This window comes from Spea bombifrons, chromosome 4 (genome assembly GCF_027358695.1).
Source record: "Spea bombifrons isolate aSpeBom1 chromosome 4, aSpeBom1.2.pri, whole genome shotgun sequence".
NCBI classification, from domain to species: domain Eukaryota; kingdom Metazoa; phylum Chordata; class Amphibia; order Anura; family Pelobatidae; genus Spea; species Spea bombifrons.
Window position 1 is genome coordinate 39,786,598 of NC_071090.1, and position 24,582 is coordinate 39,811,179.

Here is a 24,582-nt window from a genome sequence, read left to right on the forward strand (position 1 = left end):
GTGTTGTAAATACACAACACGTGCGGCTGCAACGTAAGACAGCCGCTGAGCGGCTGCAAGGAAAGTTCAAAGCGGCCATTGCGTGGCCGCCAGTCCGCCTCCACCAGCCACTAATGAAATTAAAGTGGCTGGTGTGCACACAACGCGCCGCCCAATGGCCTTGCCGCTGCTCTTCCCCCCTTTTGTGGGGGTGGGACGAAGGCCATTGGGCAGCGCATTGCGTGACGGCTGCACAGTGGCCGCTTTGAATTTTGCTCGCAGCCGCTTAGCAGCTGTCTTATGCTGCAGCCGCACGGCGGCTGTGTGGAACATGTTGTGGGGTGGGAAGAAGAGCTGCGGCATGGCCATTGGGCGGCGCGGTGCGGTGCGGTGACACTCAAGGAGGCGGGCTCAGCCTCACAGAAGTGTTCCTCGTGACAGGGAAAGGATTGTCACGTCGTCGAGGAGAGCAGCAGAAAAAAAACAAAAACACAAAACTTTAAGTACCGGTATTAGTATTACCAAAATATAGTAATGGGGTTAAAGGGGAAAACAGACCCATATTCAAAGGATATTTAATTTCATTACATTTTAAAATTAAATAATACAAAAGGAGGGGGTGGCTGGGGGTAATACACATGGCAGTGGGGGGGGCATCAATAAAAGACAAGAGTGTTTCACAAAAGTGTTAGGGGCATCAGGGGGTTAGCTGGGGTATCACATAAATCAATGCTGGGGGCAGCAATACCCAAGGGTGTGGGGGAATAAATGCACAAAGGGGGCAATACCCAAGGTTGTGTTGTGAGGGGAAGACAGTAATCAATACTAAAGGAGGACCTGGCTGGGGCATCAATACACAAGGGGATTAATGACAGGGGGAGTTAATGACAAAGCAGCGTAGAACATAGTGTTTTATGCTTCAGTATGGTAGAGACTGTCCTGGTGTGTGTGTGCGTCTGGGTGTCGGTGTGCACTGTACTTACTGTAGTAATAAATTGATTTATTTAATTTTTACTTATCCAGAGATAAAACGCCTTCCTGAATTTGTAGTCACTTCAGAGGACAAGACTTTCTAGGCCCAGAAATGAGTGAGAGGAAAAGTAAAGGTATTGTGTTATTTACTCTTATTTTAATCTGCATATTTTATCACAAAGGGTTAATTGCAGAAACTTCAATGGTGGTTGGGATCTTCAGAGTGAAACCCAATTTTGTTTGTTATCCCCTTTGGTTTCACAGTCCTTCCCCCTTAAGAGAGGACCTTTTACTTAAACATACTGGCAGACCACTTTGCACCATGAACTGTGTGCATTAAAAATAATAATAATAATAATGTATCTGGGATGAGGTATTCATTGGATGATGCAGTGCTAGAACAGTTGTGGTGATATTAATATCCAAAAGTTTCTTACAAGAATATCGTGAAAAATAATGTGATCACTGTTTTGTTCCACTGAATAAAATGGAATTTTTTCATCAGTAGCAAATGTTTTGATTCCATTATGTCTAATGTATTTCATTCATTAGGGCCTTTTAACACTTTTGCTTTCTGTCATTTTAATACAAATAATGTGATAAAAATAATGTTTTAAAGCTCTTTGTATGGCAAATAGTGTGACTCGGGTATGTATAAGGGGTGCTTGAGGGTATAAGCGCTCGACCACGAGATAAACTATATGGGGCTGGTCTCCAAATGTTTCCAGGGCTGCTTTTCAGTCCCAGTCCGGCCCTGCTAATACAGCTATAGCCATTTTTTATCAGATTCATTGAATTCATGTCATTAGTATGTAATAAAGAGCTTTTCCCCATTAGGCCCCCATTTTTCCTATTAGGTTTATTTGTTGAACCCAGTAGGTAATTTTAAGGTAAAGAAACATTGGGAAGGGAAGCAAGTAACTACATTTCCAAAATAATAATTTTAAACATTAATAAGTAGACAGAAGTATGTAAAAAGTACAACACGGCCTGATTTTATATTTATTTATCTTCCTACTACTTATTTGGCACAAGCCTTTTAAGTGAGGATGAGTGTCACATGCTAAAAAACAGATAACAAGTCAGCATCTGTCTTCACCAACTAGAGTACAGGAAAAGGATGTGTCTCATATTCAATTCCCAAGGCAATAAAACCGAAGGACAACAGGAAAAAGGCTTTTATTTGCAAAAGTAACGTGGCTTCCGAATCATACTGAAGAGAGTCCACAACATATCTAGAGTAAGTTGGATGGATAGGTTCAAAAAGTGCGTTGTCAAGAGTTAAAACTGAGCAAATCACTTTTCCTAAATCACAATTTTTTCCTTTCTATACACAAAATAAACCCATGTTACTGTGTTTACAGATTCAAATAAACAATATATGTATTAAAAACACCTCTTATGTGTATGCTACATGTAGTGCCACCATTAGAAATCCTTGTGCTGAGTACAAACATGAAGACCTGGACCCACCCCATGATCCTCCCACCATCCTCCCCCACATACCCCCCACTAGGCCCCAAAGTCCAGAAAGAGACCACCAGCTCCAAATCCACCTGGCTCCAATCCCTGAGGGGCATTTCCAGGACACGAGGTCAAAGACAGGGCCTGTGGCTCATCAGGGAGGTCTTGCCCTCATACATGGCACAAGGTGGCATTCTGTCCTAACAATGAGTTAAATTAAAAGGAAATAAAGTAGAAAAAGGAAATACATTGGGTCAGATGTGATTCACAGCAAGACACGTGGCAGTCCTGTGGCATTCAGATTTTTATCCTGTTAATGTGATGTCTGTTGGCTCGATTTGTTCTTGTGGCTTGATTGGAACTTTTACACCAATGTCAATAAATCGGCAATGGATTAAATGGTAAATATCCTTAGCAGAGCAATTATCAGTACGTTACTCGCATATCCATATATAACTCCCGTCAATGGGAGCTGAACGGGAGTATTAGAAGCCAATCTATTAACTAAAGAATGCATGAACCAATTAGCATGTAATATGGACTCCATAACACACATTAACAACCAAAAACTCTAGACTTGTGTCAGCAGATATGAACCAATGGACCTATAATATTTGCCTATTAAACACACTTTAGATATGTGACAGTTACCCATGAGTACAGACACACTAATAATCTCATATGAATCAGCAAAATATTGTTTTGAAGTATGATCATGATGTACTCAAAACAGGAATTAGGAACACATCCAAAGATATGCCTGCAATCATTGATATTGTGACCTTAAATCGTATGCATTATGTATGTTTAAAAAGAGTCCCTATGTATGAACAGACTATATTTTCCTTTGCTTGGTAGCAGTCGACAAGAATTTGCTGAGTCTGCAGGAAGCTATTTTGTTTTCTCAGCTCCTATGAAAAAAACTGGTCTTTTCTCTACTATAGTGTGTTGAAAAAACAACTGTTAGTACAAGCTGACAAATGCAGGATTTTGTTGCACTTATCTTAAGAGTTTAAGCAATTGGTGACACAGTCAATTTAATTGTCCTGACATAACTTCTTATACAGATCACTGGATTCAAGCCAGTTCTTAAGCTCAATAGACAGCCTTATATTTGGGATTGTTATTGTCCCAGCTATACATTAAATAAGCCATGGACCCCTGAGTAGAGTCATAATGTATCTGCAATTTGAATCCTCATAATAAAAAAATTAAATTGATGAAAAACATTCTACGATGCCTGAGCAATATTATAAGGGGAAGTACAATATGTTTTCATCGCTGGCATAAACGGCATTGTTGGGGAGCCCCAAAACCCCCTGTGTTTCATTCCTGGTGGTCTACATCCCGCAACCAGGATACTTTGCAAAATAAGGTGACCAGTTTTCTTCCCATGCACTTCTATTCAGGCAGCTTGTTAAGCACAAAGGGCCAATCCAACACAGCCCGTGTCACTGGCAGAGGTGAGAACGCAATGAGTCATGTAACATGATGTTACTTGAACGCATGGTAAAAGCAAGGTTGTTCGCACAGGATATGATGTCATTGCTCCCTTACGATGCTACTTGGCAAGTGTAGGGATGCAGAGTGTAGGGATGTGGCGACATATCCCGCTGCTCTGCGATGAGGTCCGGTGCACAATGATGGAGGCCTGGAAGAAGAAGGGCTTCAGAAAGGAGAAAGGTAAGTGATGGAGAGAGAATACAGAATAGATAGAAAAAAGGGAGTGATAAAGAGAAAGATATAATGAAGAGGAGAGAGAAAGGGGAGAGATAGAGGGAAGGGGAGGATAGGGAGACAGGGATGGAGAAAAGGGGGGCACAATATTAAAAAAATATTGATATTGAGATATTGAGAAAGGGAGAGATGAGGCAAAGAGAAAATAAGAGATAATATGAGATGGGAAAAAGGAGAGAGATAAAAAGAGAGTATAGATGAAGTGAAATAGGATGATAAATGAGATATAGAAAAAGATGAGAGGCAATGAGAAAGGGGAATCAAAGAACGGAGGTAGAGGTAAAAGAGAAATCGGAGAGGTAGGGAGAAAGGAGGCAAAATAAAGAGAGAAGGAGTAAGTGAGAAAGAAAAAAGAGGTGAAATAAAGAGGGTAGAAAAAGGAAGAGAGAGAATAAAGAGAGATAAAAAGAAAAGAGGGGAGGTAGAAAGGAGAAATAAACATGAAGGAGAGGGGAGGTAAACAGACAGGGAGAAGTTGGGGGAAAAGGGATGAGGTAAAGAGAGGAGAAATATAGAGAGGAGGAAAAGAGAAAATGAGAAAGGAGAGAGAGAGAAAGAGGAAGGGCGGGGAGATACAAAGAAGGGGGGTAGAAAGGAGATATGAAGAAAAAGAGATGGGGAGATAAATGGAGAAAGAGGGACAGAGAAGAGTGAGAAATAAAGTTAACAGGGAGAAATATGGAAAAGGGAGGGATAAATAGAAAAGAGGAGAGAGCAAGAGAAAGGAACAGAGATGCACAGAAAGGGTATAGATAATGAGACAGGAAATTATGAGAAGAATGTTTAAAAATGTGTGGGCAAGTATGTCTAAAACAAGTGTGTGGCTGCAAGGGCAAGTCAGGATGTCTATGTATAGCAGCATGAATATGTATGTGTTTTGGGCCTAAAGGGTATAGAATGAATAAAAGGTGTACATGAGCCAGAGAGGAGACCTGAAACTCTTAAAGGTGGCCACTGTGGGTTCAATCTGGGTGCTGGGTAAATCCTGTGGATGCAATCTGGGAAAGTCCAATGTTTTTGGGTAATCTGGTTGCTAGGGCAAATCCTTTTTGTGCAATATGGGTGCTGCAGCAAATCATATTTCTGCAATTTGGATGCTGGGCAAATCCTGCATGTGAAATCTGGGTGCTGTGGCAAGTCCTATGAGTGCAATCTGAATGCCAGGGATGGTCTCCGGGTGTGTGACCTGTGATCAGTGCCTGCAGTTTAGGGTTTCCATGCATTATTTATTTGATCTATATCATCAGTGCTGAGTTTTCATGTAAATTTCACTTGATCTATACCTGCAATGCCCTCTTTCCATGTGGTGTTTATTTGATCTATACCTGAAGTACATGGGGGAGAAGTGTAGCACAGTGAGGGAAAGGACAAAGGGCGGCTTAAATGCAAGGGGACATGCCATGTGTATGATCTACTCACATGACCCTGCCCCCTGATGGGCAGGCTAAAAGGGCACAAGCATCAGGGAGGGATGAGCCAAGAGGGCGGTTTTGCCTAAGATGGCAAAAAACCTTGCACCAGGCCTGGGAGGAAGTAAGTATGTTAAAGAGAGACTGTATTTTGTATGTGTGTGTGTTTATGTGTAGGTTTTTGTTAGCATGAATATGTAGGTGTGTGTGAGAAGGAATGTGTATGTGTACTGTAAGTGTGTGAGATGGAGTGTTTAACATGAGTGTGTGTTAGCATGTATATGTGAGTTTGTGTGTGTATATTAGCATGAATGTTTGTGTTAGCATGAAGGTGTATATGTGTTAACATGAATGTGTGTGAAAGTGTGTTTTAGCATGACTGTATTAGTGTGAGTATGTGTATGTATGTATGTATGTGTATGTTAGCGTGAGTGTGTATATGTGTTTGCATTTTAGTATACGTTGATGTGTAAATATGTCTATTCATTACCAAAGGGGTCATAAGGGACCGATGTGTCCACTTGGCTTACTATAGATTACTATAATTTTCATTTGATTCAACAGGAATACTCTCCATTAAAGTAATTGGAAATTGTTAATTGACTGACTGGAATGCAGGGGTGTTGCTAGGTCTCCAAAAGATCCGTGCTAGAACCTACAGCAAATTTGATAGCAGTGGAGTCCGATTTGGGAGTGGTCGCTGCACACACTTCACATTCTGTATATACAGTATATACACACATACACATATTTGCAAAATAAATATGCGAACGCTTTATACCTGAATTCAGGATCAGGAGATCTATATAACAACATAAGGCAGTTTGAAAAGAGGGGGGAATAAGAAATTCCTTCCACGGTAGCCATTTCAGCCCATTTTATATGCTAGACCTCTGGAGGCCATAACCAGATCATCCATCTATCACGTAAAATTACCTTAGCCTGTTTCCAAAACCTTGGAATCGTCGCCTTAGCAGCGTTTATTAAATGAATAGTTAAAGACCTCCTATAAGATCTCATTCGGGAACTTGGCCTCAGCACCCATATTGGACCCACAAGATTTGCCACAGCACCCATATTGCACCCACGAGATTTGCCCAGATTGCATCCACTGTGGTCTCGTCTCAGACACTCAGGTCTCCTCTTGATCCTCTCCTTTCTCAATATCTTTTCCATTTTTCTTTATCTGGACTGTCCCATTGCTCTTCCTTTTTCCGTTAATATCCCCATTTTCTCAATATTTCTCCCATTTCTCTTTATCTCTTTTTTCTTTTTCTCTGTCTTTGTTCTCTTTATCTTCCCACTTTTCTCGTTATCTCTCATCCTCTTTATGTCTCTCTGTTCTCCCCTTTCTCTTTTGCTTCACACTTTTACACACATTTGCACAGAGTGACATACTCACACCAACACACACTTACACATACTGACATTTACACACATCCATGGTCACACACACTTACACATACATGCTCACACACATACACATATAGATCACAAATACATGCTCAGACACAAACATACATACATGCACACTCACAAACATGTATACCCTTTTTCCACCCTGTGGTCCCCCTTGGAGGAGACTTTTGAGGATTTTCAGCACCCGTGCTTTCCCTCTACATGGGGGATGATGCACTCTATCCCACTTTGTGAAGCCCTCCAATGGCTCCCTATTACTTTCTCAATTAAACTAAAAATCCTTATGCTAACATATGAAGCCCTCCATGATGCTGCTTCCCCATACATTTCTGTCCTCATCACAAAATACTCCCCTACTCGTTCTTATGCTCTTCCCATGAGCTAAGGCTGCCTTCCTCCATTACCACTTCTTCCCTTTTCATGCTAACATTACTTCACGCATGCTGCTCTATACCTTTGGAACTCACTTCCACCTAAACTCCAGCATTCGCTCTTTCTTTCAATGTTCAAGAAAAACCTCAAAACCCTGTTTTTACAGAAGTGTGCAATCTTTTCAGTTCCAACTTGTATGTCACTCATAGAAACATAGAATTTTATGGGAGATAAGAACCATTTGGCCCATCGAGTCTGGCTTTTTTTCCTGACTCGAATCCTATTCAATTCTTGATCTTAGATTTCTTTTATGATTTAGTTGCGTGTTTTAGAATGCATATTAAAATGGAGCTGTGTTGGATACCAGAGTGTCCCTTTACAGGAACAGTTTAATGTACCTGGCACTATTTGTTCTTCCAAAATTAAAAAAATATTTACCTAACACAGAAGATCCAGACCTGCTGCTGCAGCTGCTCTCCTCTTTCATAGTCTGAATATTATTATTATACTGATTGGCTGCTTTCCATACATTCGCACAAGGGTCTGAACCCCCAGGGTTCCCAGAGCCAAAGCTGGAGCTGTCCAGAGGTGCGGGGAGATGTGTTCAGCCGAATACATCTCCAGCAAATCATTTAGCTGGGGATTGGGAAAGTGGCAAAAGCATATTAGGGATTCTGCAGTACATTTCAATAGTTTACCAGTTTCTTTCAATGCTCTTCCAGATTTGAGCATAATAATTATTCCAGATTATGATGAATCCGTACTTTGTAAATTCATTTGTTTGAATAAACGTGTTGTTGTTTTCACTAGATATCCTGAGATTTGATGTCAGCAGCTTCTCACTCTTCAAAACCTAACACATATAGGATATCCTGCCATTTAACTGCTAAGGATTTATTCTTCTTTACAATCATAGAGCCATCCCCAGCATAATTTCCTGTGAATGGCAGGTTTCTCATGCTTGCAATTCTACAGGAAAGAGAGGTGGAACCACTAGGAGTAACTATTTAAGACCTTTGAAACACGCAGCTATTGCAGTGAAATGACAAAGATTTGGGTCTATTAATGTATTGCCATATAACCCAAGAAATCAGTTCAAAGCAAAATGAAGAAAAGGACTATTTTTGTCAATATTGCTGCGTCTGTGGTATTTCTGGGGATTTTTATTGAGGGGTCTGCAATTACGGTAAGATGCATTCTTGTATATGGGACATAGATATGTTTGGGTAATTCATTTAGAACATAGTTTTTTTAATTTCTGTTGACATTTGTGAAAATATCTTATTTGCCCACTTAACTGAGTATGTTGCCATAGAAATCGTCAAGAAACATCAACCTCCACAACTGCATTTGGCTGACAAGAGATTGATGTCCATTTTGGGAGATGTAGTAAACATCATCTAAAGAACTAGTACATATAAAGGCTTTGGTTCTAACATGTTCCCATTTATTTATGCATGCACTAGACTAAGTATTCTAGAAGAATAGTCGAGCATGCTATTACATTTTGATATTTGGAAAAGTATCTATTTTGGCTGCAATCGTTTAAAATACCTCCCGCGCTTGTATATGTTTTTGCTATTACCAACAGATTAAAGTATCTGTACGTATAAAACACATCTGATTTACATTTCTGATGTACAGCATAACGATTTAGCAAGTAAATGTACTGATCCAATCACGGATATCTTTAGTAATGTGACAAATAAAGGACAAAACTTCTACATAAAGTTTGGTCCTCCTCGATTCTATGGTCAGCATCTTTCATCTTCGTATCTCATGACAATTAATCTCATCACTACCTACACCAATTAAATATTTAATTACCTGGGGTATTCAACCTTGTAATCAGTGTGTGCGAATGTATATTGCACAAAATAACTGAGAGCCACAGAAATCACTTTGCCAGATCACTGATTTCTCTGTTGTCGTTTGTTTATATTGCTCTCGCTGATACATAATATATGGCGGTACTTACATATATACATGCAACTGTGCAGCCATCTTGTCTATTTCTGATATTATTCGGGTTTTTCCAAGCTTTTCTCTTTGCAGGCTCAGTGCTATTGGTTTAACTGTCGATTACATTGTTAATGATTATTTGCTACTTTTAAGACTTGATAATTTCTGTCTGGCCCATAGACACACTTAATAACCAATGTTCAAATCTCACATGAAATTTACAGTTATATGTTTCTTTTGCTTACATGGAAATTTGTATTCTCCGAATGTTGTTGCTTCCTTTTTATAACTGTTGTTTACATCAGTGTTGTTGCATGCGTTGTTCACATCAGTGTATGTTTAAGAGATCTGACTGTGTTTAAATATAGGGCCCTTAGCACAAGAGTGCTACGCTTTCCTGAACAACCGCTGGAAGCTTTGGCAGGCACCTGTTCACGAGAATGCGATCCTTTGCTAGTACGATGGATTGATATCTTTAACGTATCTTTAACGTCTCTTTAAAGTCAAAGCTCAATGTTGTCACTTATAAGCCTACCTGTTGTTTCGTCAGTGGTTACCTATAGTTATGGGTGTAGTGATGTTAGCCATAAGTATACCCTGATTACCTTGTTTCTGATTTTGCTGCTCGTGGTTTCTCTCTTTTGTGCCTGGTCCTTATGTACTGCACTTTTTTGTTTGTAACTCCTCTTCCGGCAGTAACTAAACCAGTCTCTTATCCAGTACTCGGTACTGTACTGCTCATCTTCAAATGGGGTGGATATAAATACTTATGAGAAGGGCTGGTTTTCCACATGGTCGCATCAGATTGAAAACCTAGCTGTTTTTCAGTAGCATCCCATTGACTTTAGGGGTAACCTGACAAGGGTTGCATTGTATGTAGATCAATGTACTTTCTTTATGTTTATCTATTAATTATTACTAGCCCCTTAGCATACATCAGGGTTTATGGAATATAAGTGCGCAATCGGTCCTGTTCACCAGTAAGTATTATACATGCTATGTAGGCCATAGAACAAAAACTGCAAAACAGTCAAAGGCAAGAATTTGTACATGATTTAAAAAAATATGATGGTAGTAAGAATCAGTGATGGCAGAATAATTTTGTAATGACAGTATATAATGGAATGCCATGTTTAGTATTAGTCATTAAGAGTGTATAGATTATTGATTTAATTATTCAGTATAATTATAAAAAAATGAGAAAAACATAATTCAAATCTTCTAGTAGTACGACAATCAACATATTCATATAGTCATCTGTTTGCTGTGAAGTGAACAGTGTGTTTCAGTGTACACCATGTACCAGTGTTTATACTTACAAGCATCATGTAAAATAAGATAAATGTGATGATCAGGGGATACACTAACTGTAATGGACCTGAAATAATCATTTCGTTATTTTATTTTAAAATACAATTGCCGCCTTCATAAAACAGATGAAATATCATCATTTTCCCACCCATAAGGTGAGCACTTCCCAAATCCATTTGTTCGATAAAAGTTGATTATAAGTATGTTGTGTGGATGAAAGGACATTGGAAATTACGTTCTCCTTTGATATTGTAGAGCACATCACGCTCCTGGAGACAAATACCTACCCTATCAATGGCAGCTTATATTATGGGTTAATATATATATAAAAAATAATCATTTAGAAGCTTACGTATAACCAGATGTGGTCTTACTTATGAATAAAGGGGTTTTCTTGTTTTGTAAATACCTCTGCAGTGGTCTTCATCTCGGCCCCCAGGCCAGGATAATGTCCTATTAGCTCCATGGTAGCAGGAGTGTGATCAAGGTTTCCCTCTTGATCACTTCTTTATTAAAATGACCTACGTAATATATATATATATTGTTTTTTTGGAATGCAGTATGTTTTTATTTTTTCTGACCATATTTTGTTTTTCTTTACAGGCTAATAACAACAGGTGTGACAAGAAAACATTGATTCTATCACATACCGACTGCGGCTCTTGCTCTTTAAATTTTAATGTAAATTGTCCTGAGGGCTACGTAAAAGTCAGCAACGGGAGTGGAATACGAGACTGCAGGTACTTTTGGTTTATTAAGTAAAGATAATCCTCAATAAGGTATATAAAACAGAAAGAATCAATATAGGTAGATGCTTTGGGGAAAAATACACAAGGAACTGGGCAAAGCATGTATAATATGGGTGTAGGATGCTCTAAAATAGAATTAGAAAAATGAGAGGCCCCATTAAACTGAACCCTGTTTCATTTCTATGATGCCCCTTACTGGTACTCATAAGTGTTGAACCTGAATTTATTATGTGCCCCGAGAAGGAATTGAGTTAAAATCCAAACTATGTATCAATGGAAAGCAAACAAAAAAAATTTATTTCAGCAGCTGCTATCTTTGTATAATGCATAAATAGCATTAGCCTCTAATTTGTATCATACTTCATTCACAAAGCACCATTTTTGAGTTCTCACCCCAACATGCATTTTTGTTTCTTTTTAGATACACTTTGAAGTTGATAACTACTTCTCTTCTTATTCCTGGCTGCCGACACATATGTATGATGGACAAACCTCAGCCTCAGTGCTGTCCTGGCTATTGGGGGCCGGACTGTCTGGGTAAGTTCTTCATAGGGACTGGGAGATAATAGTTTAACGCTAACTAATAAACTCCTAATACACACCAATCTGAGGACTTCTTTTCTAGATGTGCTTGGTGATTGTTTCAGATATTGCATCCTTAAGAAAATCATAATGGTTTATAAGAACCTTAATCCCACTTTTTAAAGGCTACATTTAGAGCCTCTGGTTGACCTATTTGTTAGCACTCCAGACTACTACGTACAATTTCAAAAAGTGAAAATATAAGAAATGAAAATTTCCTGGTTTTCTAGTTGCCATTTTGCGGATGGCATGTCTGGGTACACTTATGTTGCTACTGACCATATAAATATTATATGAAATTATGTCTGTCCATAAGCCATATCAAAGATGAAGAATTTGATAAGAAGTTTCTTGACAAAGGCACATTCCACTTATCACTCCACCTTGTCATGTCTTATGATCACCATGTAATTAATTTAAAACGTATTACGCTTTTATAAACATTTAATAAATACTGTAAGAATGTTCTAATCAGTATATTATTAAAATATCTGAGACATGTATTCAGTTAGCCTTAAAGCATCTAAGATATTTTTGGGATCTGTTTATCCTTTAGAAGGAGTACACATCTTCAAAACACAAAAATCATTACTTTTTTTTTTTTTTTTTTTTTTTTCTATACTTCCTGTTACAAACAGTGCAGGACATCTTGTGAGTGTGAAAAAGCAGCTATTGTTACTCCTGTCAACTCAAGAAAAATCGCCCCATTCCTTATCATACAGTGTTAAGAGCAGCTTTGACTGCGCTAGTAAAAATCAGTTCCTTCCTGTGCCTGAATGAACAGGCTGATTACAGCCTCGGAAGGTGATGACAAAGTATACTTAACTGTATCACGTTCTTTAGAGATTCTTTAGAAGACAGAAACCTCTTTAAAGTGAGCATCTAGATGAAAATATTTACAATAGCGATGATTTGAGAAATGGGCTATACATTTATGCAACATCTTTCATCAACTGGATGATGTCACTTCTGTTACCTCTATGACTAAACGCTCCCTAGTCTCACAGCAGAAGTTGTTAAGAGTGTTTGTTGTAGTGCCATGCCCATCTAAGCTCCATGGCATGTTAACTGGCATGAATGAGTCTTATCAGGGTTCAGCTGTCACTTTAAATGCTTGTGCATGCACATCAGGAAGCACATGGTCTAGTATGAATGCTAATTATGGTGATCCACCATTTTGACATTCTAAAGTTTCAAAGAAAGCAAACTTTACTCAACATATCCAACAATACTGCTTTTGATATGTTTTATGTGTTTGTTGCTGTATTTGGTGTGGGCGTTATGGTAAAAAATCTGGTTTTTAGCTTTCCAGACTCGTTCTAATTTTGGAGTATATAATATACAAATAAAAATATACAATATGGCTGCAGATAAAACATTTTAGCCCATTTAGTGTACCCATTGTTCCTGCTATAAAGATCCAAAACTTAATCAGTGCAAAGCATTCTAAGGTATGCTTATCTATAACCTTCTCAATAAAGTAAAACCTCCTTCCATTACATCAAAGCCTATGAGCCTCTGGTATGATTTTAACTACAAAAAGCCTTGTTGAAATAATAAGTCATAGCATAGAGGTTTAATATTAACATTCAAACTGTTAATGTTCATTCCTCTGCTTGAGCAAAAACTGAGCCCTGTTTAAGATTTTGAGAACGTACTAGGAATACATTATTACATTATTTTAAATGTTACTGACTGCGCTAATGTATCAAGTGGTACCGATGACATATAATCCTTTTATACCAATTTAAATTGAGGAATATGATTTACTCAGTAATATTACTGTCATGTAAAATACTTTTTTTTTTAAGTAAAGTAGAAGGATTTATAAGAAAATATAAATGAACTGTGATAGGCAATCCAAACAATAACTTTCAGATAGATTGTCGTGTACATTCCCACGAGGAATGGAAGAACAATGTCTCTCTCCCTTGATGATTTCCAGCGGAAATATGTCCTCACAATAAGCACTTTCACTTAAATCATAATCATGGAAACGCAAGTGACCTAGAGGCCAACATCCAGGAGTTATTCTTCTTGTCAGCACCTTTTCTGTTTATTCTCAATGATTTTGTTTGGTATGTTCTAAAGGAATATTCTTAGCAAATAATGTTAAGATTCATTTGTTTATATTGGTCTTACAATGAGAATTTTTATTGAGTATTTGTAAAATGGTATTTGTATGAGTTGGCTTAGAGAGAGTATAACTACCCAACATTATCCACATAATTTCTGAAAAAGGAATACTGAATTATATATATATATATATATATATATATATATATATATAATATTTAAAGCATACTTATCCTGTAAGGGTTATAAATTACCATACTAAAATTAATGAATAGTTCCTCCTTTAGGACCTGAACATCAAACTCCATAGGTACTGCAGTCTATAAAGTAATATTTTTCAGAAATGTGTATTTTTTAATAAAACTACTAACTTTTTTGTAGAATGCCCAGGGGGTGCTTTGACCCCGTGCAACAGCAGAGGATCATGCTTTGATGGAATACAGGGCAACGGAACCTGCTCTTGTAAGGTATTAATTAAATGCTACTGTACTCTTTACCAAATGGTTCTGCTACTCTAATGCGGCAGGATTTCTTTCTATGCTATGATATTCCCTCACAATTTATGCCACTCAACCTCCGAGAAATACAGGGGCAATTCCAGCCCAACCAATGCCAATAATAAATGAATAAGTATTAACTGACTCGTATGCTATTTCTGATGGTTCTTTTCTAGAAAGGATTTGGTGGAACCACTTGCGAAACTTGTGCTAGAGATCATTTGTATGGTGCAGACTGCAGCTCTGGTAGGTCATCTCCCTTAATACTCCGTAAAATACTGTGTCTTTTGAGTATACGGTATTACGCATGCATGAATAAGTATTAACATTAACTCCACCTCCAGTAGAGCACCGGTCCAGGTACTGTTGAGGGCAATAATATTTGAAATTAGACACATACGGAGGTAGATACCATCCAACCTATGTCCTTTTAATTACAGTACGTCTAATATGTGCACTCTTTCCTACAGTATGTGACTGTGTACACGGTGTTTGTAACAATGGGATCAACGGGGATGGCATATGCTTATGTTTTTCTGGCTATGGTGGAATCAGATGTGATCAGTGTAAGTATATTGTACAATTATCCACATTTCAGCACATTAGCATAACTTCTAAAACAATATTGAGCTGTACTATTTTGTGCCTGCCATCATAATCATCATCATAATCATTATAGCAAATTTCTCCTTTCCTTTTCCTTGGTGCATTTTCTGCAACCAAACACAATGATAGCTTCTAGTGGGCGATGTTATACGTGTTAGTAGGATGTGAATAATGTTATTGAGAGTAGTATATTGCAGGTATTTGTAATTTCACTGTGCATTATGAATGGTCACCCAGTAAAAAAAAATCACGCGGCCAAGTTTCTTTAGAAAGAAGGACAGTGTTGAACCTGAAAAAAACATACTTCATGTAAAATAAATGATTTGTCAGTTTAATCTTACATTAAGCATTAAAACTTAACAAGGATATCCCTTTCTAATTATGTAACAAAAGTGTGAAAACTCCATTGAGGTGAGTGGTTACTATAGTATGATTAAGCTATAGGTAACGGATGATACTGGCAGGTTTCTGTGTAAGCTTCCAAGGGAGGGATCCTCTTCTCTTTCTGTACTACAATGTGATGATGCATGTTTATGTTAAATGTTGTAAATTTTTCTGTCATTGTTTTCATTCACCCATTTTGTAATAGTGCTACAGAAGCTGCTAAAGTGCAACTTCTTTAAAGGGTTTTCCCCTACATCTAACTATAGCAAAGCTATTAAAATTGGTATTGCCCCCCACAGATGGAAAGTGCCCTGATGAATCATAGGGGAAATACAATGTCATAGTTCAAATATGCATTGGATGATCCCTCTCAACATCCCAAATTCTGATGGAGCAGCTAACTCCTTTGACCTCAGCTCTCTTCTGTCATGGGCTTTAGGCCTCTGACCTACTCCTACTAACTGAAGCACATTGTAAGGTTCCTGTTGTAAAGCAGAAACAGCATTTAAAATCACCCTGTAGAAAGATGGACAGCACAGCATAAAGGTGGCTCTGTCACCCAATTCCCATGTGACCACATGTATTGCCCCTTCTCCATTACACACCTTGTACAAAGCAAAGTACTGGCATCAGTAGCTTTGGTGCCTAGGATGAAACTTTAAATTACATTTTAATGTTATTTATTGTTATCTTTTTATTCTACCCTATTGTAATTGTGCTACAGAATCTGAAAAAGGCAGTGTAACATAATGTAACGCAAAACAAAGAAATAAAGTGCTGCGCAAAATTTACAAACGACACCACAATATGTGCGGAAATTAAATAATACTTAAATTCATTAAAATGGATTCTTCAATAGGTTCCTCTGTTGAGAAGCCCATAGAGCCCCTTCTGGGGAATGGAGTTTCTTCTTTGTACCGGTGTACCAGAAAAGACCGGAGGAGAAAGAGTTAAAAAAGTAGTAGCTTTAATATAAATAAAAAATATAGTATCTTACATATAAGAACACTTTAACGCTCCCGTGGGAAGGACCGGAATAATGCTGTGTTATAGCAGGAACAGTTTAGTTCTCTCAGGATTCCTCTGTGTCCACTTCCTCAATGGGCGTATTCAGCACAACGCGTTTCACCAATCGGCTTCCTCAGGTGCATAATGTAACGGTGGTTCCTAGTCCTACTAAACGATATTATGTTTTATTCAGCGTTACCAGAATGTGAAGCACTACAATGCAAAGAGAATTTCAGATGTGTAAGCGACAGCACTGGGGCACTTGCCTGCAAATGCATGCCGAACTATGAGGAAGTCGGAGCAAAATGTGAACGTAGGTTATCATATCGAGAGTTGCTTGTTGGATCCTAATAAAAGATTTGTAGCATTCAAAATCGCAATACTTTAGGATATCCTTCCTTTGGTTTATTTACCATATTGGCCCAAAGTTTGTTTTTTTATTTACAAATGTCTTAAACTATTTTATTTTCATTACATTTGTATTGAACATATCACATTATTAATACTCTGATTTTGTTTTGCAAAATGGACAGTCGAAATCTGATATTCGATCAAATCACAAAAAAATATCCCCTTTTTCCTTTGCAGCAATTAATCCTTGTTCAAAAACAGTTTGTGACGCTGCTGCTGACTGTATATATTTGGGACCAAATCAGCACAAGTGCGTGTGCAGAGATGGTTACAAAGGAGATGGTAAAATTTGTTTACCAGTTGACCCATGTCAAGAAAACTTTGGAAACTGTCCTGCACAATCTACTCTCTGCAAATATGATGGACCAGGAAAGGTATGCATTGAATTGCTTTTTTAATGGCTTAACCCTTACAGGGAGCTTTTTAAGTTAAGTGGTTAAACAATATGGCATATGACATAGTAGGCCAGTGTGTAAATGATTAGAAACCGTAGCCTACAATTAAACAAATTTGCTTTGTTCGTGATCATGCTGCCCCAAATTAAAATAAAGTTTATATGATATGAAATATATAATTTATACCTGCATCTTCAATGTTTATATATATATATATATATATATAATATTTTTAAGTGGAAGGGTTTTCCATCACCTTTACCCACCATAACTTTTGTTATTGGTATATATATATTTTGGCAGAATAAACCTTTAGCAATTCTTCTTTTCAGTCTCACTGTGAATGTAAAGAAGGGTACAAGGACTTCCGCTCTGGAATTGGGTGTCAGATGGTAGATGTTTGTGCAACCAAAAATCCATGCAGTAAAAATGCTAACTGCACCACTGTTGCTCCTGGACGGACTGAGTAAGTACTAGCAGTAGTAATGGTAATGAGTTATGATCCATACTTTGTTTTACCCGAAGTTGCTCTGTTTATAGCCAGTGAGTAGATTGAAAACCTAAAACACATAATGGAGATGAATTAATAAACACAGATAAAGCTTCTGTGACATAAATGCCCGGTAACTTACAGTCAGAGAATCACCCATGTTGTTTTTAAGTTACAGAAAACAAACTTTCTTGATATGGTGATTTGCACGGTATGTGTTTGTATTTCGCAGATGTACCTGCAAGCAGGGTTATGTTGGGGATGGCATGGTCTGCTATGGGAACATCTTGGAACGTATGAAGCAGCTTAATACTGAACCTGGACAGTGGCAAGGCAAACTATCCATTGCCGTATCCATGTTTGGTAAGCACCGCTCGGACCGTCAAGTTCTGTTATATTCCGACTGCTAAAAGATATATTGCGTTATGCACGGCAGATACATCCTTTTATTATGGATACATACGTGAAGCAAAACATATCTGCTACATACACTGTAACTTCGCAATGTGTATTAATAAAGTATGCTTGGTTCTTGTCAGAATACATTTGTATGCAATAGGTTCATATGTTTATTTATTTGGCTTATTTGTTGAAAGCAGCATTCAACAGATGCTATATGAACTACACATTATGCAGAAGAAAATTCATAATATCATAATTATGATATATGTTTTAGCAAACCCTAAAACAACTATAGCTATATGGAGCTACTAAGTACATTAGTAGAACATTAGGGTACCCGCTGCTCTAATGGTCTCCCTAGAGGATATGAGAGATACTAAGCTGATATCATTATAATGTATCTTTTTCTAAAGTAACCTGTGATCACAAGTATTCGTTTAGTTTACATATAACTATCTGTTTCTATATAACCTATAGCCATGCCACTTAAACAAAGCTTTTAAGTCCTGCTCGGAATGGATAAAACAACTAATAGCATTGGCATTATTAATTTTATTTTATTATTTATTTAATGAATACTTTTTAGTTTAGTTTTTAAGAAATTAGCTTGCCAATTGTCTATTTTTTAAAAAAAATTAATGTTCCAACCATGCCACAATTGTGTACATAAAAAGCGGATCACAATCCTTAAATAAATATATGTAACAGTGACATTTATTTTCTCTATCTCTCACAAAGATGCCTACTCCTGGCCACTCTCTACCATGGGCCCATTTACAGTACTGGTACCAATAAACAAAGGGATTAAAGGGAAAGATGTAAGTTATTGTGCTTTAGATCTACGGCTCTCATTGAAAAAGAAATGCATTTTGGTAAATCATTGTAGGAATTGTAGAAGTCATTAACAAATACCGTCTGCTTTTCACTAAAGGAAGCTTCTATCAACAGCATTTTTCCTATATAGTCAAAGTGAAAAAAAGTGGTAAAGAACCCATCAGCTTAATGGATTTGAAGCTTGTGATTTTGTGGCCACCTCCCCAAGAGCATTTAACACATTATCATTTAGTGCTTTTATGACATCCAGTAATGAAAACATAAAATTACTAGTCACATCCTAAATTCTGTTGGGCAAACTCATTATCAGTTGTCAAACTTGAACATTATGAATTATTACATTGGGGTAGATGCAATTGTAAAAGTTCAAAATATTTTTCTTGGACTGGGTGCACATCAGTTTCTAGCAATAGACGTTCCATATGATTGACGTGACCCGTTCTAATCAATATGCTTCTATTACAGGTAACTAGTCTTAAAGCAAACAAGGAGAACATGTTGTATTTTATAAAACTTCACATTATTGCTGGCCAGTTAAGTGCTGATATATTGAATAAGACGGATATCATTTACACATTAACTGGGAAGTCTGGCGATGTAACAGTCTTGAATTCGGTAAGAACATAGGAACTTAAATAATGTATATGAATGTAAACAAGCTGATGGGCATAAAAGTGATCTTTCAAGTGAAAAATAAAGAGTGCACGTTATAACATGAATATGTACTGTGCACAGGACAACTTGTTTAGGATAAGGATTCATGGAGGTAAGAAGAAGGCGAAAGTACTACAGGAAAACATAATTGCTTCCAACGGGATCTTGCATATAATCGATAAAACCTTGGACTTTGTGGAACCAACCCTGGAGAGCAACAAAAAGGTAAGACATTCCTCATTCTGGGACCGTCGGAGAATCTCTTAAATGTAGCTTGCACTTTGCTTCATCTTTCTTAGAACATTTTCTGTTGGCTTGTTTAGGAATCAATAATGAAAATTCTACAGGACAATGGCAGATACAATACGTTCAGGATGCTCTTAGAGGTGAGACAGTGGTGTTGTGTAGAAAGGCTTGAAGTTCCAAACACTCCTAAAATATTTAATAACTGCTGATGTATGATTTAACAGAAATCAAACTTGGGACCAGTTTTGGAGAAGGATGGACCATATACCATATTTGTTCCTAATAATGAACCCCTGTCTAAAATGGGAAATGAAACTCTAGAATATCTGCTTTCCAAACAGGTAAAAAAAAAATATTATATTCTTACTACATTTTTCTTAGATATCTTTATCTGCATACATTTCTTTATCCAAATAAGGGAATAACTATTGTCTTAAAATATGGTTGCCATGTTCATTACTTTTATATTTGGGTATGTTTTAGGTATAGTATATATAATATAATATATATTATGTATAGTATATATAATATAATATATATCAAGGCTCTTCAGGATGATTCACTAACTAAAATGCAATAATACAAATGATTCATTTTAATGTATTACATTTATTTATTGCTAAACACACTTTTCTAGTGTTTTGTTATGTCATAATATCTTTAGTCCACTTTCAACACAATTACTTCAGAAAACATGTTTTTTTTACTATTTCTTGTTGGGTTAGTGTTAGGACATGAGCTGTATTCAGTTAGCCATTTTTGTTCTTCTTAGTGTTTGTGTAAAGGGCGGGGGGGGTATTGCTCCCCCCAGGGCTGTCCTTATTGAAACTTTTTGGGCCACTGAATCTTTTTGTGTTCTACACGCAGTTTCCCATGTATCCACCAGGGTGACCAGAGTAACAAGGACTCACATTATGACATGGATTCTTTATGTGCTCCTTTAATGGCTTTCAATGCATCCTCTTTCTGTAAATGTAGTTTGGGCAGGACTGCATAGTACACATTGATCCTGCTGTCTTAGAATGCTTAATAATGGGCCATTTACCTGAACTCGCCCCCAGACTGAATGTTACCAGCCCTCCCTTGTTTGTGTATGTATGTTGTATAGAAGATTACACACATTTTAAACAATTACAAATAATGCTTATTTATTTAGGGCTCCCGAAAACTTCTGGAACTACTACGATACCATATTATCACTCCAGCTGAGGTAAGTATACAGCCTGATGATTTATCACAACTGGATATAGACAGTCTGGGCTGTCCATCTGAATCCACTCAGGGGCCAAAAGGGAATATTTGCCCCAAAGTATTAAATGAGAATTTGTAAGGAGGTCTGAGTAAGGTAATGAGGGTAAAATGTAATAAGATGAAGGTGATGAAGAGACTCACAACTTTGACCTTGATTTTATAACTCTTTGTATGGCCATGGGGCTCTGCACTAAAAGCCAACAGTCAATAATAATTATATACACTCCCTGATTAATAATAAATGAGTAGCGTCTGTACTGTGCATTACACACCTAGTATGCAGTGGTGGATTATCCATTAGATAGAATAGGCACATGTCTAGAGTCTCCCAAATATTGGTAGTTTAATGGTGATTTTATGAATAACCCAGCTTTATGGTTTATCTGGTAGTTGTGGAAGTGTTGGGAAGACAATATTTGTCCAGCAATTAGTGTGTATGTGTATATATATATATATATATATATATATATATATATATATATATATATATGATGCAGGAGAATTCTAGCTCATTCGTAGATGCATTTATTTGGTCCCATGACTCACAAGCTCATGTTCTGTTATGCATTTAGTATATCATGTTTACTTATGGATTAATTTCATGTGTTTTTCTTAGCTGGATGTTGCCAACATCATTTCATCAAATAGCATTATGACCATGGCTAACCAACTAGTCCAGTTCAATACAACTAGCAATGTAAGTATCGACATTGTACTGATATTCTTCAAAAGTAATGCTCTGGTTGAAGTTTAAAGTTTACTAAAGATAAGTATTTTTATGACATTGCTATCCTGGACTTCATCTTAACCAGGATGAGCAGGTAGTGGGATGTATAATGAATAAGCTGGGGCTACCCAATTTGACATTGCATGTATTTTTCTTTCTTTCTTTCTTTAAAGGGCCGGATTCTAGTAAATGGGCAAAATGTTGAAGAAGTTGATGTTGCTGCAAAAAATGGGCGCATTTATACTCTGGATGGTGTCCTTATTCCGTCATCAATATTGCCCATCCTGCCACACAGATGTGATGAGACAAGATATGAAATACAACGAGTATGTAAAATACATACAGTTTTTGTATTTGTACCGTATGTATATATATATATATATATATATATATATATATATATATGTATATATATATAATTTGTACAGCACTTGTTTGTATTATAGCTTTCAAAGGTTACTAAAGATAGATACACTCAAATGCTGCTCATTACATAGCCTTGAAGCACATGTACCATATTTGTACACTATACTGTATTTGTGAAGTATTATAATGCTGGCTTGGGTATGTATCTAATTTCTGTTTTCATTTTGTGTTTATCTCATAGGGATCCTGTGTGTCTTGCACGATGTCATTTTACAGTATATGCCCTAAGGGTTCCGAACACCTTGTAAGAAGAAATGTTTACTATTTGCTAGTATTCTTCATTTTGGACTATTTCATGTCAACCAAAAACCTAAACAGACATTGTTTGCATTATGCAAACATTATGCCCCCACCCAGAGCCGGCCTTAGGTGTTCCGGCGCCCTGTGCGAACTACTCCTCTGGCGCCCCCCTCACTACCCCCCCGTGCCTTCAAACTACCCCCCTATGCCCCTTCAAACTACCCCCCTATGCCCCTTCAAACTACCCCCCTATGCCCCTTCAAACTACTCCCCTCTGCCCCTTCAAACTACTCCCCTCTGCCCCTTCAAACTACTCCCCTCTCTGCCCCTTCAAACTACTCCCCTCTCTGCCCCTTCAAACTACCCCCCCTCTGCCCCTTCAAACTACCCCCCCTCTGCCCCTTCAAACTACCCCCCTCTGCCCCTTCAAACTACCCCCCCTCTGCCCCTTCAAACTACCCCCCCTCTGCCCCTTCAAACTACCCCCCCTCTGCCCCTTCAAACTACCCCCCCTCTGCCCCTTCAAACTACCCCCCTCTGCCTCTTCCTTCAAACTATCCCCCCGCTCTCCCTACTTCTCCTTATCCTAACTTACCTTGAGGAGTCCTGCCGGCATTTCATGGGGAGAGTAAGGGGCGTCGAGCGGTTGCTGAGAACTTCACGAGCAACCGCTCGGCGCCCCTGCCCGGGACATAAATGAAAACATTGTTGGTTTTTTTTGTTGTTGGTTTTTTTAACTTTATTTAGCATCCTTAACATGGAGGTTGTTAAATAAAGTTAAAAAAACCAACAACAAAAAAAACCAACAATGTTTTCATTTAGGTGCAGAGGGGGGGGGCGGCGGCAGCAGCAGCGGCGGAGGACCCCGCGGCGGCGGTGGCGGCAGCGGCGTAGGACCCCGTGGCGGCTGCGAAGGAGGACCCCGCGGCGGCGGCGGTGGCGGCGGCGGCGGGGGAGGACTCGGCGGCGGCGCCCCCTGGAGTGTGCCGTCCTGTGCGGTCGCACAGGTCGCACACCCCAAAGGCCGGCCCTGCCCCCACCCCATCCACCTTTGAAAGACATTAAAAAATAAGATCTATTATTTCCTCTTTCCTGTCAAAGGCTCACAGGGTGAAGTTCCGTATCACTCCATCAGTATAAGACAGACTTGGGTAACTAAGTGACTAACACAGTATGTCATCGCATTTTTTTAAATGGAAGAGCTCATTAACTCCTTTTTAAAGCTAAATTAATGTCACAATTAAACAAGTGAATATAGTGGACATGTACTGTTGTTCCCAAAAAATAATCTTCACGAAGATGTACTTAATAGACTGGAAGGAGACACTGTTGTTTACAGTAGCATGGATACCAAGTTGACCGATGATAAGCAGGAAAGGGCAAACTTTCCAGAGGATTTTTTAAATATATGATATCTTCAGGCATGCCTCCGTATAAATTACGTTTGAAAGTAAGGCTTAGTGAACGGAATGCAGTTACAAGTAAAAAACAAAGTAGCTAAACATGTTAAATACGCCGAGGTTCTGAATGGGAGTACCAAAGGAGATGCTGTTTTATTCCTTGTATCAATTTGACACCCTTAGATTACTAGAATTCATTTTCTAGTCCATTTAAGTTTTGCAATGAACAACAGTCAGGCTCAGACTTTAAGTAAGGCTGGAATATATTTGTCCCAACCCATGTTAAGTCTGGGGCAATTGTATGTCAGTTTTCCTAGAGCTACTGTCACTCAGGGTTGCTTGGCACCCTCAAGTAAAACAGTTTATAACCTAAATGTAAGATATTTTTGATATGTAAGAATTCTGTCCACTGTGTCTGTGGCACCACAGGCTTTATTAGCTAGTACATTAAAAAGCTTAGCCCACTGTGTTCTGGAATTCCCTGCACAGTAAAGACAGAAAAAGGCTAAAGAATTAAATATGGCATCCTAAGTCACAAACCCTCCTACCTGTAACCGTTCATGTTGCTTAATGCATTCG

The 24,582-nt window shown here is 38.1% G+C and overlaps 1 protein-coding gene across 1 annotated transcript in view; it reads left to right on the forward strand.

Annotated features, from left to right (window-relative positions):
* The first annotated feature begins 8,457 nt into the window (after nucleotides 1-8,457).
* STAB2 (stabilin 2) overlaps nucleotides 8,458-24,582 on the forward strand; it is a 52,880-nt gene continuing 36,755 nt past the window's right edge. The window contains exons 1-19 of the mRNA XM_053463660.1: nucleotides 8,458-8,538; nucleotides 11,229-11,365; nucleotides 11,796-11,911; nucleotides 14,414-14,499; nucleotides 14,706-14,775; nucleotides 15,000-15,095; nucleotides 16,721-16,840; nucleotides 17,116-17,312; nucleotides 17,666-17,799; nucleotides 18,056-18,186; nucleotides 18,964-19,043; nucleotides 19,525-19,674; nucleotides 19,795-19,938; nucleotides 20,037-20,099; nucleotides 20,184-20,300; nucleotides 21,116-21,169; nucleotides 21,827-21,907; nucleotides 22,111-22,263; nucleotides 22,545-22,607. Coding sequence (XP_053319635.1) covers nucleotides 8,458-8,538; nucleotides 11,229-11,365; nucleotides 11,796-11,911; nucleotides 14,414-14,499; nucleotides 14,706-14,775; nucleotides 15,000-15,095; nucleotides 16,721-16,840; nucleotides 17,116-17,312; nucleotides 17,666-17,799; nucleotides 18,056-18,186; nucleotides 18,964-19,043; nucleotides 19,525-19,674; nucleotides 19,795-19,938; nucleotides 20,037-20,099; nucleotides 20,184-20,300; nucleotides 21,116-21,169; nucleotides 21,827-21,907; nucleotides 22,111-22,263; nucleotides 22,545-22,607 — 2,073 coding nt within the window. The remainder of the gene's footprint in view (nucleotides 8,539-11,228; nucleotides 11,366-11,795; nucleotides 11,912-14,413; nucleotides 14,500-14,705; nucleotides 14,776-14,999; nucleotides 15,096-16,720; nucleotides 16,841-17,115; nucleotides 17,313-17,665; nucleotides 17,800-18,055; nucleotides 18,187-18,963; nucleotides 19,044-19,524; nucleotides 19,675-19,794; nucleotides 19,939-20,036; nucleotides 20,100-20,183; nucleotides 20,301-21,115; nucleotides 21,170-21,826; nucleotides 21,908-22,110; nucleotides 22,264-22,544; nucleotides 22,608-24,582) is intronic.